The sequence below is a fragment of the Mycteria americana genome, chromosome 2 (assembly GCF_035582795.1).
Source record: "Mycteria americana isolate JAX WOST 10 ecotype Jacksonville Zoo and Gardens chromosome 2, USCA_MyAme_1.0, whole genome shotgun sequence".
Lineage (NCBI taxonomy): Eukaryota > Metazoa > Chordata > Aves > Ciconiiformes > Ciconiidae > Mycteria > Mycteria americana.
The window spans coordinates 124,414,409-124,436,133 of record NC_134366.1 but is presented as its reverse complement, the minus strand read 5'-3'; the positions used below and the strand labels follow the sequence as shown (position 1 = coordinate 124,436,133).

At 39.8% G+C, this 21,725-nt stretch overlaps 1 protein-coding gene across 14 annotated transcripts in view; it reads left to right on the top strand.

Annotated features, from left to right (window-relative positions):
• Positions 1-21,725, top strand: part of ZNF521 (zinc finger protein 521) — a 234,047-nt gene that overhangs the window by 20,493 nt on the left and 191,829 nt on the right. For all 14 annotated transcript variants that reach the window (XM_075494521.1, XM_075494519.1, XM_075494517.1 and 11 more), the window contains one exon: positions 3,834-4,013. In XM_075494521.1, the coding sequence (XP_075350636.1) occupies positions 3,834-4,013 (180 nt within the window). The remainder of the gene's footprint in view (positions 1-3,833; positions 4,014-21,725) is intronic.

Sequence of the window (21,725 nt, the reverse complement as noted above, 5' to 3'; positions counted from 1 at the left end):
TGCCAGTCCACTGAGATGGCTTTTAGATATTCATTACTTTTACTTGACTTTTATATGGGTTATAAAAAGTAAATGTGGTGAAACCTCATTTTTACATGGACAGAATAGAATTTCTGCTGGTTGGCCTTAAACCGCTCCCATACTTGAAATTAATTGAAGTCCATGGCTTTATTGCCTCCAACACTTTTAAGCCAATGCAATTTTTCATTTTCCCCAAAGTTGCAGTTTTATTAGACCAAGTTACAGCAATAACATCCCTTATGAGGAGGAGGAAGAAAGGAAGGGGAGAACCACCTGCCAGGGAACATAGTAATGAGAAAATCATGCTTCTTTTAATTTCCATTTATAAATAAAGTTAACATAATCAGTAACAGAAGACAACTGTTCTTTCTCTTTTTTTTTTTTTTGAAGTGCCTTAATAGGCTGAATTTATTTCTGTTCCAAAAAATGTAACCCTCCTTTCCATACTAGATAATTTTCAATGATATCTGCAGATGGAGCCGGTGTGTGTATTGTTGCTGATGTGTATTGAAAAATTTCAGTTAGTGCATGGCAGCCTCTGAAACAGGGCAGGGAAGCCTCTGGAAATGACAGTGGCATTTGCCGATGTTGGGAAAGGTAATCTTACTATAAAGACAATCTTTGTTGAGGGAATTGTGGCTGTGATTGTTGCAGATATTGGGGAGAAAGAAATGCGGGAGATGAATGACATTTGCCCTGCAGTCTGTATGCGAGCATGAGCTTTGAACGGGAGGTTAAGGAGAAAGTATTGATGAATGCATATTGCATTTATAAAACACGTTTTATTCTAGTCTTTCAAAAGAGCAGCTCAAATAAGGCAGCTTATCCTCAGTTTAACCGTTTAAGGTTAGACCTGCTCTTGATGGAAGATATTTGTTGTTGTAACAGAGAAGCTATCTATTCACAAAGCATCCAAATGATATTTTCTCTCTTTAAATATCTTTTTATTTTGCTGGTGACATCTCTTCATGGAAGCAGATCACAGTGGAAATGCATTCATTGAGAGGGGCTGAGACTGCCAGAACTCATTTCACAAAGCTGTCGTAGGCTAAACTCAAACCTAGGTCCCAGAGGGTCCCACTTAAGTGTTGACCTAAAAACAAATGTGCCAGTTGGCTAGAGCATGTATTCTAAAGTTGCAGCAGAAGGGAATAAGCTTGACTGACTTCTGTCCCTGTAGAGTTTATATCTGCAAATGCAGAAGGAGAAGCAAAACATTTATTAGTCTTAAAATCATTCTAATTTTAATAACTGGTCTCTAAGTGGGAAGCTTCAAATTGAGCAATTCTTTAGGCTTTTGTGCACTAAGGGGTGCATCTGTGCATACGTGTGTGTGTATTGCTGAATTCCTGTAAAGTGCAAGTGTTTCTGAATAATAAGTCTTGAGAATTCCCTCCCCTCCCTTTTCTTTCCTTCAGCATTGTACCTAAAGCAGAGTCAGACACTACCCTTATTTTAAAACAGACAGGTCTGTAAACTTTATGTGCAGCATTTAAATACTCATGTTAAAATTCAAACCCAGTGCCCACATTTCCCTGAGTGCTGTCAGTTTTATGAGATGAAACTGGGAGCTTGAGCTGAACAACTAAATAGTATGCGATGTGCACATGCTGCCTTCCAACAAGTGTTTAATGATGTTGGGGTCAGTTTGCAACAGTTAAGACAATTATTTCTTTTTCTGAACTGCTTATAACCTGGTGATCTCCTAACTACTTTTATTAATCTTGCAAAATGGCTTCGAAAATGAAGTGGCAATGGGAGTTATTAGATTCAGAGCATTCAACAATGGCTGAAATGCCATAAAGTCCTTTTATTTAATTAGCATCCCTTTTTGGTGTGTAAATTTGCAGACTACTCCTCTATTTGGAAGTAGCTGCCCAAGTTGAAGTTTTCACTCTTGAAAGAACCTTGTGAATATAATTTGTCATACAAGGATCGCACTCAGTGTATAGGCAGGGCTTTTGCACAGCAAATATATTTTTGCCTTCAGAATGTGTTTTTTTATTTTTTAAAATTAATCTGGTTTCATTCTGTAATATAATTCCCTTAAAAATAAATTCTGCCCTTTACCCCTGTCAAAGAAATTCCTCGGTTTTGATCACGAGCCACATAGCATGAGGAAGACTTCCTGACATGGGTCATTTCAGGTTTCTGCTTGCGGGTCCGTCTGTGTTTGAACAGTTGAAGGCCAGGGTGCAGCAGTGTGGACCGAAGGATGTAGAAAGATGATGAGAGCCCTGACTTTCGTTGTGGGCAGCAAGAATGCCTGCGCTTTCTGCACAGTGGCAAATACAGGGATGGCTGTGCCCACATCACTGTAGGGTGCTGGGAGAGGATTCAAGAGTGGTTTAAAGTGGAATCGCCCTCCTTCTCCTCACCCCTTCCCCATTCTAATATGAACTTAGTGTTAGCATGTTTTAGTTTCTCTGCTTTCAAGTAGTTGTGCATGATCCTAATCAATTGCAATGGTAAATAAAGTGGGTTCACAGATACCACCTCTGTGTTGCTGTGGACAAGAAGCCTACTCCTAGTTAGTCACCCTCTTGGCTATAGAATGTAACATCTTAAAATGTACTTGCACAATCTCCTGTTATTATGGGAGTTTGTCCTTGTTTTCTAAAATGACTTGTTTCAGTCTTAACTCTCTCAAATATCTAAAAGGAAAGATGAGGTGGCCAAAGCAGAGAAGGGGAAAGTGGTGAAACACTTGCATTCCTTTTGCTGGAATGTACACAACCATTTTTGTTCTGCATTTCACTTGTTGTACTGTGGTTCCCAAGGAAAAACAAAGTTAAGTGCCAGCTTGCTTTATTAGGGAAGACAGATTGTTTTATTTCTGTCTTTTGAAGGAAGCTTTTAGTAAAGTGGGCAAAAAGTCAGGAGTAGTTAAAGCTACTCCGCTCTTCCTCAGAGGAGGAAAAGTTCTAGACTTCGCATTACCTCGCTCTGCGCTGGTCATCTGCAGAACTGAGGTAGTGCAGCGAGCTGTGGGGCTTCTCTACGCATAGGGGATGGTGGTGGGACTGCACAGTTCTTCCAGTTTAGAAGCTTCAGCTGGGCTCAGGACTGCTGCTCTGAGGCTAGAGCTATCCTGCTACCCCCAAAATGCTTGCTAACATGTCAAACAGACAAAGCTCTCCTTGTGCACGATTCAGGTTTTACAATAGTTAGTTTCCAGTTTTCCATCATCTGGCGAATACAGGAACTTTATCGGGCTTAAGTCATACACAAGTTCAAAGCATGTGTAGCATTTTGACCCAGGGTATAATCTTCCCAGGGCTTTGTTTGTGTCAAATAGTGTGGTGATGGAGTATTGGAGTGGGTTGTAAAATCAAGATTAATTTCATGTTTATGTAAATCAAATTTGTTAGTCTCTTAATTCTGGTAATTTCCTGTGAAACGCTGTAGTTAACAGTGAAAAGAAGTTCCTGCACACTCATTGATTTGATTTTTCTTTTCATTGAAAACTAATTGCATAGGTGGTTTATCCTTTCTTACAATGATCAAAGCAGCTTCAATAGCTGTGATAAAATTGACAAACCTAACATTGAAGCGTAGAAGAATTGCTTGAGTGAGAAATGGAGCTGCATTTGTGGCAGTAGAAGGGAAATTCTCCTTTCATCGAGATTAGAAAAATATTAAGGAAAAAGCCTCCTTTGCTTATTTAGCAATAAAATCTACAGGGTGCTGCAGGCTCGTGCCAAATATCTTTCTTCTCATCATTACCACAAGAACCTATCTTGATTTTTTTTTTTTCTTTTTAAAGGTTCTCTTCTTAGATGCCTGACGTCACGGTCTTGATTTTCTTTCAGACCCTAACTGTAAACTAGAAGACAAGGCAGAAGATGGAGAAGTGCTAGACTGTAAGAAAAGGCCGGATGAAGGGGAGGAGTTAGAAGAAGAAGCTGTGCACAGCTGTGACAGCTGCCTCCAGGTGTTTGAGTCACTGAGTGATATCACAGAACACAAGATTAATCAATGTCAACTGACAGGTAAACAATACTTATCACTTCGTGGCTTCATGCACTGTTCTATTTCTGATTCCCATCCTCTGCTTCTGATTTCCCTCCTCCTTTCTCAGTTATTTTACTCCTGCACTTCAGTGCTTGAGTGAGACCTTTATAAACAGATTCTGGGACAGGATTATACTGTAAATGGGGCACTATAAATTTCCTTCGTACTGAAGGATGTATGGATAATTACTGCATTGTCACTGTATTTAAAGTGTTTGTTAGCTGTCTGTGCCTGGCTGCTGCGTGTATTTTCTAGATTCATACTGTACAGCTTTCCGTACTTTGCTTATACACGTATTTTCCTAAGTCACTCGTGAATGCAGAGGGTATTTGTACGTGGGGTTTAAGTGCAGCCGCATAATGAATGTATTTGCACAATGGCATGTTGCAGATCTGGGCTGGATGTTGCGTTAGTCTAATCTGTTAACTCCAAATGACTGTACAGTAATCAGTAACTGAAAGTTGAGAGGAATGAAGCAAATTGTTAGAGGCGAAAATAAAATCTCAGCTTTAGTCAAGGGGCAGAACTGAGTGCTGATCAGATGCTACTCAACTGAGCAGAGCTGGGTGAATGGACCTGTAGCCAACCCGGGTTCCCCTTTGAAATTATTGTAGACAGCCCCCTCACCGAGGAAACCACATGAAACCTGCTGAAGTAGTTCTGCCCTTTAGTTTTAGTAGGTCTTTTGATGGTATGCACTGTAGGTCCAAATAGACTCAGTATCAACAGAAAGACATTTTTATTTTTTATTAGATGGTACTTTAGTGTTAGCCTCTGCAGTGTAAAATGTATTTATTGTGCAGTGCAGTTATGTTAAAAACCTTTCTTTATTATGACTTTGTAAACAAGGAAAGCCATCCTTCCCATTTGGGAATGCTTTTAGAAAGTGTGCATGTGCTCATGTTTGGAGAGCTTTCTGAGTTATTTTTGGTTCCAGTAGATCCATAGGCTAAGTCCTGGCAGGATCACATAAAAGTCAAGTAGCAGTACTGCTCTTGAGGATGAAGTGTGAAAAGAAGGTGAGCAGAAGAGGAATAAGTGGGCAGGAGCAGAAGGAAAGTTGAGGAAGTAATATGAATTTGTCAAATGGTTTTAATCCCAACTTCAAATTATGGAAGATGAAAATCTGCTGCAGCAAGAAACATTTACTTTTATTAATATATCGCTTTGCCTTTTCTTGCCTGTAAAACGTTTTTCTAACTTCAGATACAGTCAGTTCTGCCATTCCCTAATCACTCCTACAAACTTTAGAATGTATTTGTCTGTATTGCTTATGGTTTCTGGCAGTATGGACATTCTCTCTTGACTTTAAAAAACTTAATATTTTTCTCTCCTTTTCTTCATACCTCTCTTCTTTCTTTTGCTCTTTCTATGTTGAAAAATTAGTGGCTTTAGCTTGTCTCTTCCTTCCCTCTCCCAGAAAGCATTCCCCATGCCCCAGTCCTCTGGATCTCCCCTTTACTGCCTCAGATCCCATTTATTCATCCCTTTTTTTTCACCTTGATCTGATATGGCTGTTTCTCCTTTCTGGTTAGTTAGTTGCTGCCCTGCCCCAGCCCCAGTCTACCGAGTGGTTTCTCTGCTTTAAAGCTGCAGGCAGAATGCGCTGAACGCTGCTTGCACAGTTGGGTTGAGAAACTGAAGGAAAGCAGGTGGGGGGAGCAGTAAGTAGGAAGAGTCCCGGAGCACTGCTGCTGAACATAGCAGTTCTTGCTGAGAGTTGTGTTGCTAAATGAGAGTGAAAACAAGTATGCTGGATTAATCAATTTGGGGTGCACGTGTAAAGGCAGGAATATATGTATGATGTCAGAGGATGGGGGAATGAAAATGAATCTTGAAGGAAATCGTTTTAAGTTCCTAAAAATACCTTTGCTTCCCTTTGAAGGAAGCTTGTGATAGTGAATGGGTAGAGATTGGACTATTTGAAAGCTAATGAAGTGAATAAAAACCTAAACCACACATCCTTCTGGACTACCAAGATGACAAAAAGCCAACTGTCCTCTGTTTCTAAATATAAATGACCCTTAAGTTAAGAGAGGGGCCTGGATGGAATTGCCAGAGTTGAGGATTTCTTCTTTCTCCAGCAAAAAAATACTAAACAGGTGGTTAGTGAGGTGAATTCAATGCAGGGTCCTAAGCTGCATGTATAGCCTAACACTAAGGATACAAAATTTATGAAAACCTCATCCTTTTAGATTATTTTTAGTTGATCAATGACAAACAGTTGACAGACAAGCAGCTTACCTTTCTCTTCTGAAGAACAATATATATTTGACAAAAATAAAGTTTGCTTTTAGCATTTTAGGCAAGCTCACTGGACTCCTGCCTTTCTCTTGGACTTCCACCAGTGCCTTTGGGTGCCATGCTCAGATTCAAAATTTTCAAAAAAAGTATTACCATGGAGGGGCAGTTGCACCTCCCTTTCTCATCACAGTCTTCTGACGTGACAAGGTGTTATGTAATTGCTCTGCTGTCTCCTTTTGGAGGAGTCCCAATGAAACTAGTAGACACCCTAAGGTATTTGTCTGTCACTAAGTTGTTAATGAAAGGCAAGATGTTTACCAACATTGAATTTCTTCTATTAGATTCTGTGGTTTGGGTCAACTGTGTTCTCTCTGGAGGAGGGCAGAGTGTATCATCTCTCCTGATGTATGATCTTTCCAATCTGGGCCTCATCCCAGGTACTGAAGAGTTACCTAAGTTGTCCATTATGTAAAAATGCCAGGGCTGTCAGCCTCTGAAGTTCACATTCAAGTTACGAAGCCCTCCAAACCCTGATTTTTCAGATGGCTGAGCCAGCTGCAGCTTGTCTGGATTTTACTGAGCTTTGGAGGTGCTCTGTGAGATGCATAGGGAGCTTGCGCTGCAAGAAGTTGTGAACTGTGCGTGTTGACCCAGTTGTAGTGTCTTTTTCCATACAGTTACGCTGGGCAAAATCAACAATTACGTTGATGGAACAAACATCATGTTTGTTCAAGGATGAACAAACAACAAGGATGGCAAAACAATAGCTTGAGACAACTCTTTAGTAAGACCCTGAATATGAAACATGAGAGTTGAGTGTCATAGTGTCTTGACTGCCCTTAATTCTACCAACCTTGTAACATGCTTGAGAATGGGGCTTGGCACTGTAGGTTCTCAAATTGATACTGGGGCTTCTAGTTTTTGCATTTGAAAATGTTAGATGTCTTCTTCTGAAGCTTTCTGAAGCTTTTACACCTCAGTGGGAGGAGTAAAATTGCTTTATTGAATCTTCATTCTGAACTCTCAACCAAAGACAGGAATGGGGAGAAGGGAGCTGGTTTATTAAACAGTGGTCCCAATCTCTCAAAGTGTCAAGTCACCCCCACCTATTCAGAGGATAGTGGAAGATGAGAGTTACTTACAACTCTGTGAGATTTAGCTCAGGATCTTGAATTGCTGTTCTGTTGCAGATTTTTTCAAAGGAGAAGAAAAAAGTTCTCCCCAACTGGTTCCTTCCTGTAATCTGTTGTTTGAATTGAACTCGTGTTCTTTTTCTAGAGGAGGGCATAGCTGCTCTTTTATCCTAATGTGTGCGCTATTGATCTTTTCAATTTGGGTCTGATCCAATATCCATTGAAGTCAATGAAAAGATTCCCATTGACTTCAATGGGGGATGGAACAGGCCCTTCATGAGCTATTTAGTAATATTTTTACTATCATCTGAAATTCTTGTACTGAAGCTTTCTCTGAAAAGGGGATGATTTATTTATGTTAATTGCTGACAATTCCTGTGATGTTTGTGGAATACAGATAATGGATAAATGGGGGGAAAAGTAAAAAAAAAAATAATCTTTGCAATACTTGTAACCACGGGCAGATAAGATGCTGAACTATATTAATTTAGTCATTACAAAAGATTGACAATAAAAATATGGATTTAATAGTGTTTCTCTCTGATGTTAATGCTTTTCTCACTCTATCCTTCCTGCAGCATTTCCATTTAATAACTCATGAGCCACTTGCACATTGTCATCCTCTAAGTTGTGTATATAAGTAAAGGATCCAATTAGCATGGCTATGAACCTGATGTCCTTCTAGTATATGTCAGTTTGGATCTCACTGTAGGAACATGCATGCAGGATCAAACGTGGTGCACTACTGACAAACCCTCAACTGCACCTTCTCTCCTTCTTCTGCCAACAGGAAAAGAAGCGTAACATTTCGCGATGCTGCCGTATATGCTGTTGGTGGGGCACAATTTGTCAGACACTTTCCCTAATTTTCTCCCGCTTGATTTATAATCTCTTCTGCCTGCACAGTGCTTTGTGCTGTTTATTTCACCTTTCACTCCTCAGGGATTGTACTCTATGGAGTCTCCCCATATACATGAGAACTGCCTCTCTGCTGGCTGACTCTGTGTCCAGAGGCATTCAGCTCAAGCTTGGTTCTCTTGAAGATCCTGTAGGTAGCTTTGGCATCAGAGTCTCAGTCATAACCAGAGTAATACTAGAAAAAGGAGCATCCGATGGTGCTGCCTTGCTTGCAGTCAAACATGCAGTGAACATGGCAGTCTAGCTGGCTGAGTTGTTGAATAACTCAACAGCAATGGACGTGCTGGTACACAAGACTGTCATCCTGCACCAGAATGTCAGTAGACCTAGTGCATGTTCCATGACTTCCCTACTAGCCCCATTGGCATCACAGGCTGTAAAACTTGTCTGAAAGCAGGCTACTGAATCATATGCAGTCCTAGCTTCAAGGCTAAGGGTGTTCTGAGGTAAAAAGCATGAGGTATTTCTCCACTGGGGACATCTATTTTACCTTTAGGTGATTAGGTAGACTTAGTTTTATGCTTTGGGCTCTAGCTTAGTGCTAGAGCTTTGACAGGTTGAATAAGTATGTCAGGTAGAGCTGAGAACCATTCATGTTATCCCCTAAGTTGTTTCTGACGTTTAAAAGGTTACTGGCTATAGCTGTGTCCCCCCTGCTAATGAGGAGATGCAGTCCTGCTGTCTAGCCCTGCTCTGAGATTGCTCTCACAATGCCGTCTGAAAAAATTCCAGCAGATATATTTGGGGCCAGTTGTTCTGAGTGCTGCTCTCCATAAGTACTGGAGTATCACTAGGCTGGGAACTTCTAGTTAAGTCAGTATTTCTGTGTTTCCAATTGTGACCAAAATTAATTTTCATGGATATCATCCTCCCGTGTGGTTGAGAAACACCTTCTTGCATGTCTAGAAATAAAAGGTTGTGCTACCTAACAGCTTCACAGACAGCATGCACCACGAGTGATCATGGACTTACCAAATGGGAGGTAATAGAGATTCCACTGTAATGGTTTCCTTCTCTTGCCTCTTTTCTCTTCTTCCTAGTGCCCAGGAATCTTTCATCTTTCTGAATGAGTTGGTAATGCCAGGACCATCTCCTTCACTAGAAGACTTGAAAACTTTCCAGGGGATTTTGTCCCAAAGGATGTATGCTGTGCACAGTGAGACTACAAGATAAATCTTGTGAGCACTTGGAGTTGTCATGCTTTGATATCCTAGCTAGAACTGCTAGCAAAAGAATCCTAGAGCTGGCCAAATATATTGCAGATCTTGCCATTGTTTTTTTCAGTTTCCACCATCTGTGTGGAGAAAAGACACATGGCAAGGGTTCTTGGTCATTTCTGCAGTACAGAGAAAAATCTGAGCTTGATAAAAGTGCTTCTGAGGACAAGGACCCTAAGAAGTTAAATCTATGATGCACCAAAAGCATATTAATCTGCCTCATTGCAGTTAGTGGCACACTGCCAAGCACTGTTTGCCAAGTACAGTTACTTCACTTGAGAGAGTCACCCTGTTTCTCTTGAGAATTCCTGCACCAAGGACTGCATATGGATTTTACATTAAACAGTTATTGAATGAAAGACAAACAGTGCTTGGACTGGGGACTTAAGCTTAGGCCTCTCTTTTTCCTTAGAGGGCTTCTCAGTTGCTGTACTACAGAGACATGCTTCTACTTTTCCATTTGCTTTGGACCACAAACTTCTGACTTCTTTTCCACAAAATGACATTCTGTTTGACTGAGACAGTGGAAAGCAGACCCTTTCCTCCAGTTTCCTGTCCCAGCCAACACACATGGTAGTTCAATGCGCTTCTTTGAGTTTGCAAGTTGTGGACTCACATCCTTTCAGAATTATGTGGTCTAGGACCCACACCTGCAACTCCGAATCCTTGATATTTGGGGAAAAGGGGGAATAGGGTGGTAACTACAGCCTCCAAAGATCACAATTTTGAATTCAGAGAGCAGTGTAAAGCCTGTCAGTGGACTTGGATGGACGATTTATATGCCTTACACAATGGCCAAGGCCTGCTAAAATTGTAGCAATTTGGAGAATCTGCCATACAGAACTTCGTATGCAAAACTGCATGGTCCTAGGGAGGATAGAAGAAGGTCTTGATAATCGTGTTCTTAGATTTTCATATCAACATTCTGTATAAATACTTCTGTAGGTGGCTTGGTACTGCTCAGATGTGGAGGGAAGTTGTATAGGCTGGAGCTGAAAGCTGTGAAAGTAGGCTGTATAGCCTTCTTGCTGTTCTTCAAAACCCCTGTACTTACCTTGAGAGACAGTAGATCCATGATGAACAGCCAACATGGGCAAGGAGGCATAAACTCCTCCCCCTTTTGCTTGGAAACCATTAATCTCTGCTCTTGAGATTGTTAATCAGTCATAAAACCAGTAGATCTTCACCTCTTGGGTGTTTTAAAAGCAGCCTGTTGCACTTCCCGAGTTGTCTGTCAGTGACCTCTTGTAAATGAAAGCAGTTGATGTCTGTTATTCTTGACTCGGGAAACCCCCGTAATAAACCTGTTCGTGAGCATTAATTGTAAATGCCAAAACTCTTGTTCTGTTTGGAGGTGCGAGAGGAAGCAAGTGATGGTGTCTTCCAAGGGGCTTTGAGTGCTTCCTGTATATCTTTCATTGATATTTTTTTCCTCCATTTTGCTTCTTATTTTCCTCTTATTTTCCTCTTATTCTAGCCTGATTTTCCATCACTAGAAAAGGCAGATGATTCTTTTAGCACATACTGGCAAGGATAGCTTTGGTTGGCTTATCTCCTGTATGTATCCACCAAGGACTTTACACCGTGTGAACCTGAACTCCCAACATAATGGCAAGATACCAGATCAGACCTGGTGTCCCTGCACCAGTGAGGAAACTTTTGTCTCGCTGAGTACCATGGACAGAGACGCCTCCTTGCTGGCCCAGGAAGTCCTGGTCTGCAGCAGAAACCTCTCCACTGGAGACTGTAGTTCTCTCATTGGCAAAGGGGTTTGGTGTAGGCAGCCCCAGTGCAGGGTTACCAGGTCTGCTTCTTGGTACAAAGGTCTCTCAACTGTCTTTTACATTTAAATAATCTAGTGTCATGCATGGGGCTCTCAGGGCTCATCTTGCAGCAATCCATGCCTTACTGGGCAAATGGAGTATGGCAGCAGAGTTTGTTACACACACAAGGTATCCACTCCTGTCCAGAACATGAATCCAATCATCCTGGGACTTGGGCATCACTCATTTGAACCATGCTTTTGATCACTTCTGCTCAAAGTTTCTCAAGTAAATACTCTTTCTCTGAAATTAAGGAATGAATATGGAGGACAACAGTACACTGTTTTACAGGTTAAAAGACCCCATGTGCCTGTCACCCAGAGCCTGTTTTTCACCATGTACTCAGAGGTTTATGTAAATAATATACCTTACTTCAGTATCTTCTTCCCAAGTCATGCTCAGCAGTAGGACTTACGGTCATAGTCCTAAGCTATACCAGAGGACATGTCTGTGTTGCTTTTTTGACAGAGGACTGTGAAAGCATCAGTTAGGCATACCTGATGTGCCATTGTGGGTGAGTGCAATAGCATTAGGCTCTGGGAGGGGCCACGATAACATTATAAATAGTTCCTGTTCTGGCTTTGATATTTTGTGGTTACCAAGCTAGCTCTATGTCATCGTCCCTGTCTCCACGCACTGACTTGCCCAGCTCCCTAGCTTTTTCAGACTTAGTTCAAGTGCCTCCCTGGCACTCTGTTGAAAATCTGCCCTAGCTAGATCCAGAACTTTGCTTTATTACATTGACAGTCTGTTGCTCCATTTATTTATAGCCGCTGCTGGGTGTTCTAAAGGTCAAACCATTTCCTCACAGAGCATTTCCAAATGGGCAGTACAGGGTATCTCTCTGTGTTACCGTTTGGCTACTGTTTCTCTCCCATTGAATATTAACTTTGCTCTCCCAGTGCTTGAGTGACATCTCCCGCCTGTTTCAGAAGAGGGTCCAATTTCTGAGATCTGCCAGGTGATGACATGAGGTAATCCACTGACCTTTATCAGGCATTGTGTGGAGCACATAACTGCCAGAGCTCATTCCAGTTTTGGGGGAGCAGTACTATAATCACTATTTGATCTATGCAGCTGAAATTCCTAATTCTCATTGTCCAAGGAAGGCGGTTGCCTGCAGGGGAGAGAAGGGAGGGGGCAGGGGGAATCATCAACGCTGGCACATATGTGAGGAAGAAAAAATAGTCATTACTTACCCTATGATAACTATGCTGCTTCCAATTACTGTTGTAATCAATATGGATCCTGTGGCCAAGCTTGTCTTGCTTTTCACAGTCCTCAGTAATACAGACTTTGAATTGTAAAGCTGCTGCTGATACAAGGTCATAGCTACCCTGACCTTTACCCAGTACAATGGGAATTCATGTGTATGATTCTAATAGACACACTATTAAAAATAAAATGATTGTCTTGCATGTATGCACATATATACACCTACAGTCTGTATTGACTACAGTGTTTCAGAGAATCAGTTACTGTAGAGCAAATACCTGTTGTTTATTCTATGCTTCTATTTTACTGGAATAAGAATTGTTGGAGGGGAAAGGTCCTTAAAGACATTCCAGTCCCTGCCTGGTCTTGGCATAATAACCTGTCTGAGATGGTTGTAAAATCACTTCTGGTTCCATTCTGTGACTCTCTTAGTTAGAGGGAATAGGGTTAAGACAAAGAGAAAGCACATCTTAATTCACCCAGGGTGTTCTGGGCTATACCTCGTGCTTTTTGAGAAAGACACCTATTGTATTGAATACTCTGTTGTGGAAATCCACTGTGATGTTCATATAGAAATTTAGCCCTGGCACAAAGTGCTGCACCTATGGAAAACACTGGAAACTGCAGTCTCTTTTACTAAAGCACCTCTGTTTTTTACAAGACACCAGATATGCCATTAATTCCAACTGTTCTTCCAAAATGACTGATAGTTGAGGCAAACTCTTTCTTAATGTGAACCCTTAATATTCCTAATTTTATATCCCTGTACTTGTACTACGAGGTCATAGTCCTTAGCTGGGGATATCATTTGGGAATGCTGTAGTGTAACTGAGATCTATGACCTCTTAATAAGCATCAGGAGAAAGAGATGGGGATCATTCTACAACATGCCCTGGGGGTACTTTCCCTTCAAGAAGGCAAGCTGGAACTGTTCAACTTTTTTCTTTCTCTCAGTTTTTTACCTTCAGGGGGAAATTGATTGATTTGGAGATGATTATTCCATAATCTCTGAATTTTTCTCTTCTACACTGCAATGGGAACTCCTTGAAGTTTAAAGGGGTTGTGTCTCCTGTGTGCACTGGGGAGTGAACCCAAGGAGTTTATGGGGACAGCAGTTCTCTTAGCACAGTTAGTGTAATAGTAGGCAAGTTTGGAACTAAAAATACCAGGAGGGTCTGTGGACAGAAAAGGGTAAATTTGTTATTAAATTTGGCTGACTAAGCACGATCACTTCTCTCAATGGATGCTTCATTTGGGATTTATTTTTGGGGGGAGGAAAGTGGGGTTTTCCCAGAAATGTGGCTGTATTAAAGACATGGTAGAACTGAGAGTTATCATGGTGAACTGAAGCAAACTAGAAAAGGTGAACTGGCAGTTGACTTCTAAAACACTCAAACTTGACAAAGAGTATTTGACACGGATTTAATAATGACATGAAATGCTGGAACTTTATCTGTGAAATTTTGGTTTAAATTTACTCTTAATAATGTTGTCAAGATCATGTTAAGTTTATAAATGTACAAGTGAAGTGATTTAATATTTTTGTCTGTAATATTTCTGAAGCACATAAAATGCAGTAAATTACTTTGCCTGTATGTAAACAAGAAAAGCATGCTTTCAGGACAGGGAATGAACTGGAGTGCTTCACAGTGTCTTTTGAAATAACAACTCTGCGTAAGATAGTGCCATGGATTGGCACTTGGTCAATATGTATAATATATGGGAATTTTAAATTTCATAAAAATACCTGTCTCTGGTTTATTACCTCCCTCACCGTGACCAGAACTGGTGTCTCTCGTTTGTTTTACTGCTGGATCCCAGCAGGAAGTGCAGTCTAATGACTGAAGGAAGGTTGGGTGACTCATGCGGGGGAGGCTGGAGAAGGGTCAAGTTTTTCGAGTACTTTGCAAACCTTCTACCAGCTGTAAAAGCAAAGCATAGGGAAATGAAACGGCAGTTGCTAATTTACCTTTCTCTGACAAATGCAGGCTTCAGCATGAGTGCATAACACATCAGTTTTACTGTTAACACATTAATTAACTTCAATAATTTTTCATATGTATGCATTTATTTCTTATGGCTATTACCTGACTTCAGGATGTGGCCAGAAGTGATGCTTGGATTTTTGCAAAACACTGAGCATGTTTGATCTTTCCTGTAAATTCAGTTTCTAAGCAACACATCCTTTGTCCTGAACTATTTTAATATGTCAATAATGGTAGGTTTCTGTATGATTCTAATTATTCTTCTAAACTGCATTTGAAACACTTAAAACAGTTTTAATATTTGCTTTTTCTGTTGTGTTATGATTAGAATATTTTGCATTACAGAACAATCTTTCCTTCACTAGGCATCTGTGTAGCCTGACTGGAGAATGTTTTTCAATTTATGTCCATCAGTTGTTGGCTGTAATCTTTGCTTCACTGAAACCAATGGAAATGTCATTATTATGTTCATTGAGGGCAGGATTTCTACTAGTGAGTTCAAATTCTCATTCGATTGTATTATTGCTCTCAGGATTCTTCTCCATGGCACTCAGATCTCTGCCTTTCCAACACTCTTTATCATTTCAAAATAGTCAGCGCTTAACAAACTTATTTCCAGATAGCACTTCCCAAACAACTGACAGGCTGTAGTATTAACCCTATAGTTGCAAGCAATTTCCCATGGCAGGTTAGTCTGAAAGTAGAAAAGCTTCCTCTGTCTGCCATGATACCAGGTGCTCTCAAAAGCAAAGGCTGAGAAAATGGAAGAATGCAGTTTATCTTATTAAAATTAGATTCTGCCTCTTTTGTGAGGCAGATTTAATAAGGTCTTTGATTTTCTCTTGTTATTTGGTATGCTTATTCTGGCTACTGAGGCTCTACTTTTCTGTCCTTGTTATCTTTATACTTTCCCTTCTCTTACTGAGTGTTTCTGGAGGTGTGCTTTTATTTCTATTGCCTTTTCCACTATCAGCAGGTCAACTATCCCTGCAGTTCTCCCTTTGGCTGAGAAGAGTGGAGATGGTTTTCTCTAGTGCTGGAGTATCCCACTGCTTCTCTCCTTCTTGTCTGTTCTCCTTCCTTTTTCACTCTTCACTTTTCTACTGTTTGTCTCTGTTCCCTTTTTGCCTCTAGGGTCTCCAGAATAGTGCTACTATTCCTGTTGAGTACTTCAGCAAGAATAGCAGACTGAAACTCACTCAGTATACTTAGTTTCATTCTACAGCTTCTGCTGGACTTGATGACGCTTTTTACAGGAACCAAGAACATAGATGCAATCTCAGGTCTACAGCCCATCTTGTTATTTGCACAGTCATCCATTGCAACAGTCTCATTCTTGATTTGATCACTTTTTGATCATTTTTATAAATGCTCCAGCTTTTGTGTAATGTTTCTTTAGGAATATACCATAGTGGATACCACTGAAAATATCTCAAGAAGTTCCCAAGTGGTAGGAACATTAACCCCTCATAGCATGGGGCAAAAGAGTGTTTGGTATTCCACAGAGCTTATATTTTTTGTCATCTCTCAATGCAGGCATAGCTGACCCTGATTTATTCTTGAGGGTGAGTTTGTGTATACTGAGTTGGTTTCATGAAGGGTATTGCCTTTTCTATTGAATTTCAGTTATTGGACAGTGCCTAAAGTGCTTAAAAATTACATGTGTAGTTCTCCTCTACGGCATGGAAAGAGGCCCAATACAAATTAAAGGCTAAATTCTACCTATTGCAAAATTCATAGGCTTGGATACAAAATCAAAGAGAATCTCTGTATGCTGAGTCCCACAGATTTTTTCATACAATGTTTTTGAAACTGCACCTCAGTTAGTGGATCTGATGCTGTGAGGGTGGTGAAGGGTGCTAGCAGATGTAACTGATTAATAAATACATGTTCAATGTGTCAGTATTGTTCTTTGCATGTGGGGCAAACCTTATATTTGATATGCCTGTAAGAATTGCACAATGCCTTTCATTCTCTATGCTCCAAATCTTCTTTGCAACTATTTATCTACAATACCATGAAATGTAGCCAGCTTTGCAGAAGACAGCAGCTAAGACCCATGAGACATAGTAGGGGGAGACAGGAAACTCTGGCCAAGAATAATGTGGCAAACCTCCTGCTCTTGTGAAAAATGCCACAGGATCTCTGCTGTACACAAAAAGCAGATTGCACTGCAACTTTTAAGATGTGAATGGCTGGATTATTCCGCACATGCATTGCCAAAAAATGGCTGATGCTTTGTTTTTCAGGTGAGTAGCACTCATGGGAGTTCCGTGTTTCAAAATGGTATGACTCTGTCACTCCTTCGTTTCAGAGGTAACTGACAGCACAAGCTCTTTTTCCATGCACAGAGGGAGGCTGGCCCTGATAACCCAGCCAGAGCTGTAGAAACTGTTCCGCATGCAAGGGCTGTCAGTCCCACACGATTCTGAATCATGGGGTTGAGGAAATGGCTCAGGGTAGTGTTTAACCCTAAAATCGTATCCTGGCCCTCCCTTTTCTCCTTACCTCTGTTCTCTGGGAGCTCTAGCACAATATTTTGACTTGTGAGCCCGGAGGGTTGACTGTGTGGCAGACACTTAAGGTAATTATGGGCTTACTTATACATTTTACTGTCAAATTACGTAATTTTCGATAGAGGGCATAATGTATGCTTTCTAATACACACTCGTTGAGGCTTGGGGTTCTGCCTCTTACTAGGTAGCTTAAAAATCAAACCACGTGTTGTAACACACCCCAGTACAATTGCCATAAAATGCGGGCAGCATTCCTCCCTTTCCTTCCATAACATTCGAGGGTGTATAAATACAGGATAGTCTGTGGAAGAAAAGTTTGGATTTGAAATCTTTTACTGTAATATGTAGAATGTGTTTACTAAACTGTGGAAGCTGTTGGGGTACAGGAAATGTTGTGTATTTAGGTAGTCAGTATGCTCTTAGTGAATTGAGACATGGAATAATCATTCTTCCATCAGCCAAGTGTAGTAAATGTAGTTTGCAATCCAAATGTTATTTGCATAGTTTACAGGCTTGCCAGCTATTCTCTTAACAATGAAGTATATAGTTTTATCAGAACTACATGCCTACTTCTGAGGAGGGGGAATGGGAAGAGGAGAGAAGAGAACGACATCTTTTACAAACAAGTGGAAAAGAAAATTAATTATTTCGCTATTGACTAAAAATAAGTTTTGATTACACATTGTAGTTGCATTTGGTGACACTGGAACTGAAGAAATTTTACTTTGAGTATAAAAATGGTTCTTAACATTTCCTCTACTCCTATGGAAGTGTCTTTTTTTGGATGGAAAAGAGACACTTTTCAGCAAGCATCTTTTTCTATAAAAAGATGTTGCAACTTTTGACTGGGTCTAAGTTGTTCATTATAGTATCCTCTCTCTCCTTCTTTCTTATACATTGCTTAAAATGCTGGATAAAGGATTCTTCTTTCTTACTGCTTCTCAATAAGCAGTTAAATCAGATTGAAAGAAGAGTCATTGTGAGTTAATTAGATGCATGTTAGCTTTAGGGACATGGCTCCATATAGAACTCTCTAGTTGCCTTTTGTATAATAGTGTTTGCCCGTGAAGGTGTTGTATGTTAAAATTCCAATATATTTATGCTGTATGTTTCAATATGCTTTGCAATTAGCATTTTTACTAGCATTTCATCTATGAGAAACATGGACAGTCTTCTTTTTTTTTCCTCAAGAAACTGCACAACATCTCCTGGATCCAAAATATATCTATTTTTGTACGTGGATAGCTAGCCTACACTGGTGAAACACTTCTAAAATAACATGTGTAATGTTATATTATTGTGCAAGTAAAGACTGTAGCATTCCCCTTTTCCAGATCTTATGAGCATAATCAGGCATACCATATTTTAAGAAACACTAAGCCTGTCTGAGCAAAATGCCTGCAGGATCTCATACTTCTCCCCCTATTTCTGTTTTTTTTTTAAACATAGACCTGGCTCAGATTTATGTAGTTCATTTGAAGTTCATGCAGTGAGTGGATTAATCATTCAAAGATAGCTAAATAAAGTTACTTTACCTTAAAATTTGCAGCTCCAGAACTGATCTCATAAAATGAGTCCTCATATGTTCTTTGGCATGATTCTTCTGTACCCAGTCTGCGCTGTTTTCTGTGAGCTAGAGCAGGAAGGAGGAAAGAATAAAATTCCTATTTCCAATCTAAGGCATGCTTGGTGACTTGTTTCCTCCCTGATATTTAAAATTAAACCCACTCACTAAGCCTACTTTCTTAGCATTACCAGAAGTACCACTGTTTTCTCTAAGCTGAGGAAGCATAAAGAAATTATTCCCAGACTGAAAGCCAGTAAACTTCAGACTAGAATTTACCTTTACAGATAAAGGTAAGTAATTTCGCAGAATGTTAACCTTCTCCACATTGCATCATTATTCAAGGCCATGTCTTTCTAACTTTTTGTTTTCCCTCCCCACTTCTCATTTATTTTTAAAATTTCTTACCTTTCTTCCTTTCTGTATTACATTTGCTGAGAATACGGAAGACTCTTGTGCTGGTAGAAGGGGAAATGATGTAGCTGTGTGTTTGATCTGCTGTTTTTTTAAAATAACTTACGAGTAGTAAAAATCTGAACATCGGCGACTAATGTTTCTCACTTTCAGGACTTTTGTGTTATGATTATTTGCCTGTCCTTTCAGAAGATTCATAAATGAAAGAACAGACATGGTTATTCAATACAGATTTGAGGAAGAAACTGGGGAAATGATTCTACTTGATTGCCAACAAGAAAATTAATGCAATCCATTGCTCCCTCATGAAGAAAATAGGTTTAAAGTCCACTCATTTCTTCCATTGTTAAGCCATGAGTAGATTTTAAGCTATTTAAAATTACTGATCCTGAAAAGCCAACCTACATGAAAGAGGTTCAGAGAGTGCATAGTTGAATGTGGAGGGGACCAGGTGAGAGTAGATGAGTTAGGCAAATTACCATCACTTTTCATAAGTAATTACTTACAGTCAGAATCCTCTGCTTCATGTAGGTAATTAGTAACGTCAATGTTTTCATCCAGAGAAAGGCATACATCTTTTTTTCTTTTTTTAAAATAATTTTGAACTTCCATTTTGCAATGACTGGTGAAGAAATACGGAGTGTGTCTCTCAAATCCTGTCTGTCTGGGGTTTAACTCCCAATGTGACAGTACCTTTTTGCCTTAGGCCTTTGATGTATTTATCCTCACAGTGTCTCAGAAAGGTTAGGAAGATCTAAGGGTACTTAAAAATTAAATCAAAGAATGAACTTAATCACTTAAGGTGAGATATACGTGCTTGTGTCCAAAGTTGTGATCCTGAAACGCTCTGCTCAGCTGTTACCTCCCCTAAAAGACACCTTTCTGGCACACTTAATTGTCTCTTGTCTCAGCCTGAGCCCAAAAGTACCACTGTTTTCTCTAAGCTGAGGAAGCATAAAGAAATTATTCCCAGACTGAAAAGCAGTAAACTTCAGACAAGATTTTAACTTTACAGGCAAAGGTAAGTAATTTCACCGACTATTAACATTCTCCACATTGCTTTGTTCTTTTGACCATGCCACAATCTAATGCTTTCTACTACTTCTTCCAGGCCATCAGTGAAGGAAACTTTTGCATATGAGGTGAAATGGTATACCAGGGAATTGTTATTCAGGAATGCTTCACTTCCAAATTTAGGCCATTAAGATGCACAGGTTATTTTAAAGGAAAAAGTAACACACACAAAAGACATAATGATAACTCTACCTTGCCTGTTCAGATTGTTCTGAAATAGCATCATGCGGTTAAAGTGCAGGAAAATGCTGCTGGAGATCCTCTGTTAGAGCTGTGAGGAATGGAGGATGTGACGAGGAGGTTCTTTGTTCAGTGGTGTTGCATTTCTCACTATTCTTTGCCCTTTTCCCCTTGGCTTAGGTGGGGAAATAGGAATATATGGCATTCCAGGATGAAATTACTTGTACAAGGCAGACCCAGTAATTTAATTAGAATTGTAAGCTAACCTTTTCCTTATACTAGTTATGCCAGTTAATACTGTTACAGAGAAGCAAGTCATGGTGCATGCATATACTACCAATCACTCCCACAACGGATTTCCATATAGCTGTAACAGTACTGAACTGGTTTCCACGTTGTCCTTTTCCCATGACAGATTATACCATTGTATTTGGGATACAAAGTGAATTCTTGTGACTCTGAATTTAGGCTTTGTGGAACCTGACTGGGAAGTAAGATCTGGAGGTATAAAACTTGCACCAACAGTGCTTTGCTATAAGGTTATGTATTGATTTAAACTACTGGGTCCTATCCATCAAAGCTGCTATTTCAGAAAACATTTTCTGGGAATCTTTCTTTATAAAAGGTATAGCAAGCCCTTAAACAAATTGCTACTATTTATAGAATTGTATTCAGAAATGTATGTTTTATTTGAGATCTCAAATACCTATCTCTGCAACTCCAAAGTAAAGGATGAGGCTTTAAAGATTAGAGGGCACCATCTGTTAACTCTGGCTGTTTTGCATATCTATATACCATATAAATTTGTTCAAATGATTTGAAAATAGGTATGCATAAAAGTATACCCAACATTTAGTTTACTGACCATAATGCACTACTCATTGAAACGAGATTATGACTTGCAAATGGATCTCCAGTCTAAGTAATTTTGCAGACATGTAAAATGTCTTCTGTGGAAGAAATGAAAGGATGGCAAATCATGTAAGTAAGGTGAAGTGGAGAACATGATTGCTAAAATCTTTTAATTGCTGAATAAATATCTTAATAGCTGAAAGGATGCAGAGGTGCCTAAGACCCATGCCACTTTGCACTGAAAGCTAACAAAACAGTCCTCTGTTCCTCCACCCTCATCACTGCTCCAGCTTAATTTATGAAACTTAAAAGATTTAAATATTGGCATGAATAAATGTGACCAGACAAAACAGTAAACAGGACTGTATCTCTGTGCTTTTAAGTGATGCTGAAAGCAGAACTAGCATCCAAAATGAGGGAATAGAACTCTAGATTTCAATGCAGTCACTTCAACATACTCACACAAAGATTAACCTTTTCTCTAAAAGTAGTCATTAGGTATTACTGGCAGCTTTCTTTGGCCTTTTATTTGCTATTACTTATTGGTGTTTGCTA